General features: G+C 33.0%; 1 protein-coding gene across 1 annotated transcript; it reads left to right on the top strand.

Moving 5' to 3' along the window:
- Positions 1–262: 262 nt before the first annotated feature.
- On the top strand, positions 263–4,720 carry LOC114194415 (protein NRT1/ PTR FAMILY 3.1-like). Its single transcript, XM_028084610.1, has 4 exons — positions 263–518; positions 2,534–2,751; positions 2,959–3,518; positions 3,612–4,720. Exons 1-4 carry the CDS (start codon positions 410–412, stop codon positions 4,552–4,554), a joined length of 1,830 nt encoding a protein of 609 aa, XP_027940411.1. The 5' UTR covers positions 263–409; the 3' UTR covers positions 4,555–4,720.
- The last annotated feature ends 278 nt before the right edge of the window (positions 4,721–4,998 follow it).

Here is a 4,998-nt window from a genome sequence, read left to right as displayed (position 1 = left end):
TTTTTCATTTGTGGTATTTTCTTTGGGGTTTTATAGCTCCGATCCTAGGTTTCCACTTCCTGAAGCAAACTATGTGCTAGAATTTAATATCAGAAAATTACATGGCGCAACAAGCATAACTTGAAAATGGGTCAGAAACATTTTGTGCAATAATAAATTACAAGTGGTGAGGGAATATCACAGTACTTTTGGCGTATCCAAATACATAATTCACCCAAACATTTTTGGTAAAGTAATCTTAAGATAAAATAGAGAGAAATGTAGTTTATATTGATAGGACCCCACGAGAGTGAAGTGTTCATCTTTCACAAATCTATATATAGAGAGACAGAAGAGAAGACAAGACCCACATGACTGGGTACACTACAATACACAGTGAGTAACTGGAGTGAAGTGAGAAGAAGAAAAAATGGAGATAGAGAAGAGCGCCAAGAACAGTGAGGAAATCGGTGCTCAGAAAGAAGCCAAGACTACCCAACATCGACGAGGAGGCATCAGAACGTTACCTTTCATCCTTGGTCAGTTCCACTTCTTCTTTCTCCTTCATTTTTTTCTGTCTTTTTTTTTTACTGTTATTTTTGACATTACACCTTCTTTCACTAACATTTTTCATATTTATCCTTTTTTTTCTTTTAAAAATATAAAATTTATATTTTGTTAAAATTATTTTACTTTTATAAAAATTACTAATTAGTCATCAAATGGTTTTACCTTTTCTTAACTTTCGGTTTTCATGAATTTGTTCAAACTCATTAACCAGAAAATATTATTAATTTTTTACAAAATAAAAAAAAAAAGAGTAATGTGGTTAATTTCTTCTTTTCATTATCATTATTTTCTTGATATAATAATTCTTACAAATAGCTCAGTTTTGGTGGTTAGACGAAAAAAAATGAGCAGCGACGGTCGAGTTTAAACGTAGGAGAATTTCTATTCAAATAATTTTTTTTTTCATATACCTTTCATTTCTTTTAAACTAGAGTGTGTCGAGTATTGTTAACTTAATTTTATAATAACAAAATATATATATATATATATATATATATATATATATATATAAATAGAGAGAGAGGAAGAAAGAGTAGTTTTCACTTAATTAATCAGAGAAAGATTTTTATTTTCCTTTGAAATACTCAAGCACTTTTACTGAACCCACGGAACCAAACGGTTTTCACGTGCACTAGAACAGAAAATTTGGGTTTTTTTTTATAGAAAAATTAACCTCGACTTATACTAGTTGTTTTGAAATTTACAATATATATTTTTAATTTCAATTAAAAATAGCTTAATTTAATTTTTTTATTTAAATCCTAACGTGTTTAATACAATATAATTGAGAGGCAGACACTTTTTAACTTATTCACGATTTAAGCTTTGATGTTATACTATTATATTTTAGGTAAATTTTAATTTATTTATTTGATGATATTAAGGGTTTTAGTAGACCCGAGATGTTCCTTTGTTAAAGATAATGATTAATATTTCAGAATATTAAAGTTTATTACCAACTACAACAGTGATTCATGATATTAAATCGTTTAATGCTTTGTATGATCTTTTTTTATATTCTTAAAATTATTAAAATCTAATTTTCTTAATCTACAGTTAGAATATCTGGAGTAGTGATCTTATAAATAGCATACTGAAATTCTTATTTCATTCTAAATGAAATTAGCTATATTATATTATATTTAAGTAATTTATACTAAATATTTACATTTTTTTAATATATTGTTATAAATACTTATATTTTTCTAATAAACACTGTTTCTGGTAAAAAATAATGTTATTAAAATTTTAGAAACTTTTGTTATTACTTAAATTAATTCTACCACAGTTTTTTATAAGATAAACACGGACTAAACATTCTTTGCTCGAAATCATCTTACATAATTAATTAATTCATATGTATTCACTCGAGGGCAATTTTATAAAATATATTTAATGTTATAAAAATGAGCAAGACACATCTTTCAAAGACTTCTTATAAGAACGGTCAAAAGTTGTATCATGAAATATTTAATTACAAGGGTTTAAAAGAAAACAATTTTTTTAAGAATATGAAGTTGTTTTCCCGATTAGGCTAATTTGTCTAAAAATTTGTATTAATTTAGAAAAGAAATTATTTTCTCGACATCATTAATTATCTCATATATCATTTTACCGCGATGACTTGTGCAATTAGTAATTTTGTAAAAAATATATATATATATATAAAAAATAGTTTTTAAACTAAAAACCAGATGAAAAATATATTGATATAGTAAACACTTGAACAAGTAAGTTTTCATCTTTCTTTAGCATTTGAAGCATCTTTCTTCTTTAACTTTTCATGAAGAGACTTATTAATAGCAAAGTTTGAACTAATAAACAACACATTTACTTCTTTTTTCGGGTAAAGCTAGACTTATTAAACACCTCTTGAAGATCATACTTTCAGAAGCTAACAAGTGAAAAGAAAAAAGCAAAAAAACTATGGTGCAGTGTCCAAAACCCAAATATTCTTAACACAAATTTGATACGAATGATGCAGCAAACGAAGTGTGTGACAGATTTGCAAGTGCTGGTTTTCATGGTAACCTGATAAGTTACTTGACCCAAGAGCTGAACATGCCATTGGTGGCTGCCTCAAACACTTTGACAAACTTTGGTGGAACATCTAGCTTCACCCCTCTCATTGGTGCCATTATAGCAGATTCCTTTGCTGGACGCTTTTGGACCATTACTGTTGCTTCTCTCATTTATGAACTGGTTTCTTACCCTTTCCTTTCCCCTATAATCTAATCTTAATCAACTCTCATTTCATTACTCTACTCCTAACCTAATTCAAAAAAATATCAAACACTTATTTCAAACTCTCAAACTTGAAAGTCACAACACTTTCAAGATTCAAACAACTGATTTCAATTATCAGCATCTTTCATTTGAGTACACCCTGAACTATTGTTCTTGCTACAGGGATTGCTCAGCATCACTGTATCAGCTATACTGCCACATTTTCGACCTCCACCATGTCCTACACAAGTGAACTGCCAAGAAGCCACATCCTCGCAGCTATGGATACTCTACATCTCTCTCCTCCTCACATCTGTTGGATCAGGTGGCATCAGACCCTGTGTTGTTCCCTTTTCAGCAGACCAGTTCGACATGACCAAAACCGGTGTTGCATCAAGGAAATGGAACCTCTTCAACTGGTACTTTTTCAGCATGGGATTTGCTTCTCTAAGTGCCTTGACAATTGTGGTTTACATTCAAGACAACATGGGATGGGGTTGGGGCCTTGGAATTCCAAGCATTGCTATGATGATCTCCATCATTGCCTTTGTGTTGGGTTCACCACTCTATAAGACCGTCAAACCAGAAGGAAGCCCTTTGGTTCGTTTGGCCCAGGTAATCGCAGCAGCTGTAAAGAAAAGGAACCAGACTTTACCAGAAGATCCCAAGTTTTTGTACCACAATTGGGAACTCGATGCTCCTATTGCTCTGGAAGGCATGCTTCTACACTCTGATCAATATAAGTGAGTCAGATACTTACCATTCTTTACTCAAACCAAATCCTTAAAAAAACATGAATAATAATGATGTCGTGTTGGCTATTCTTGGATTTGCAGATGGTTGGACAAGGCTGCAATTGTTACAGAGGAAGAAGCCAGAGATTCATCTGCAACACCAGACTTATGGAAGTTGGTCACTGTCCACAGAGTTGAGGAGCTAAAATCTATCATCAGAATGCTTCCAATATGGGCATCTGGAATTCTGCTGATAACTTCTTCATCACATCTTCACAGCTTTGTGATCCTACAAGCTCGTTCAATGGACCGCCACCTCTCTCCCTCTTTCGAAATCTCACCGGCCAGTATGTCCATTTTCAGTGTGCTGACCATGATGTCGGGAGTTGTTTTATACGAACGTGTTTTTGTCCCCTTTGCCCGTAGGTTCACAGGGAATCCTTCTGGAATCACTAGCCTACAAAGAATGGGAATAGGCTTCGTCATCAACATCATAGCCACTGTGGTTGCAGCTCTGATTGAAATGAAAAGGAAATCAGCTGCTGCTAAATTTAACCTCTTGGATGATCCAAAAGCCATTATTCCTATAAGTGTGTTCTGGTTGGTACCTCAGTATTTTCTTCATGGGGTGGCTGAAATTTTCATGTCTGTGGGGCATTTAGAATTTCTGTTTGAGCAGTCACCTGAAAGCATGCGTAGCAGTGCTACAGCACTGTACTGCATAACCACAGCCATTGGGAACTACTTAGGCACATTGCTGGTTTCATTGGTGCATAAGTATACTGGCAATGAGAGGAACTGGCTTCCGGATAGGAACCTTAACAGGGGTGGATTGGACTACTATTACTTTCTTGTTAGTGGGATTCAAGTTGTAAATCTTGTTTATTATTTGATATGTGCTAGGTTTTACACTTACAAGCCCGTGGAAGAAACTACAGAAAGGAACAAGGAAGAAGATTTGGAAGAAGCCAATGAACATGTATCATCGCACATTTTGAAAGATGGTGGGGAGGAAGAGAAGAGGGGAGTTACGAAAGATGAATGAATTGATAGGCTTGTTGATATTAGTTCTTAGTGTTGTTGAAGAACTCCATGTTCTTTTCCTCATCAAATGATGTAAGCGTAGACTGCAACATGTCTTGTGTTCTATGTTTTGTTCAACTTATCTAACTGAGCTACTGTTAATGATACTTTAACACATTTTACATTTATTTGATAACACGTTATAATGGTAAAATAGTTATAAAAAAAGTGAATTTTTATATTTCTAAGAGAAAAGAAAGCGAAAAATGGCGAGTATTATTACTATCAAATGAATGTAAAAGATATTTGTCTCTTAAACTCTATTTAAAAACGTTAACATAATATGATCTTATTACAATCTGTGTCATATGGCTCACTAAGGGCTCAATAAACAACCTCTTGAACATAAGGCTTTTACTTCCTCCACCCCCATAATTACTACCTTCACTTACATGAGTTTTAAATA

This window comes from Vigna unguiculata, chromosome 1, assembly GCF_004118075.2.
Source record: "Vigna unguiculata cultivar IT97K-499-35 chromosome 1, ASM411807v1, whole genome shotgun sequence".
NCBI lineage: Eukaryota > Viridiplantae > Streptophyta > Magnoliopsida > Fabales > Fabaceae > Vigna > Vigna unguiculata.
The sequence above is the reverse complement of the archived record's forward strand: the minus strand, read 5'-3'. Positions and strand labels throughout refer to the sequence as shown.

Excerpts from the sequence above, each read along its gene's own strand:
- LOC114194415 (XM_028084610.1), top strand. The coding sequence starts at position 410 with ATGGAGATAGAGAAGAGCGCCAAGAACAGTGAGGAAATCGGTGCTCAG. Across the intron at positions 519-2,533 it reads AACGTTACCTTTCATCCTTG|CAAACGAAGTGTGTGACAGA; the intron begins GTCAGTTCCACT and ends CGAATGATGCAG. Across the intron at positions 2,752-2,958 it reads CTTCTCTCATTTATGAACTG|GGATTGCTCAGCATCACTGT; the intron begins GTTTCTTACCCT and ends TTCTTGCTACAG.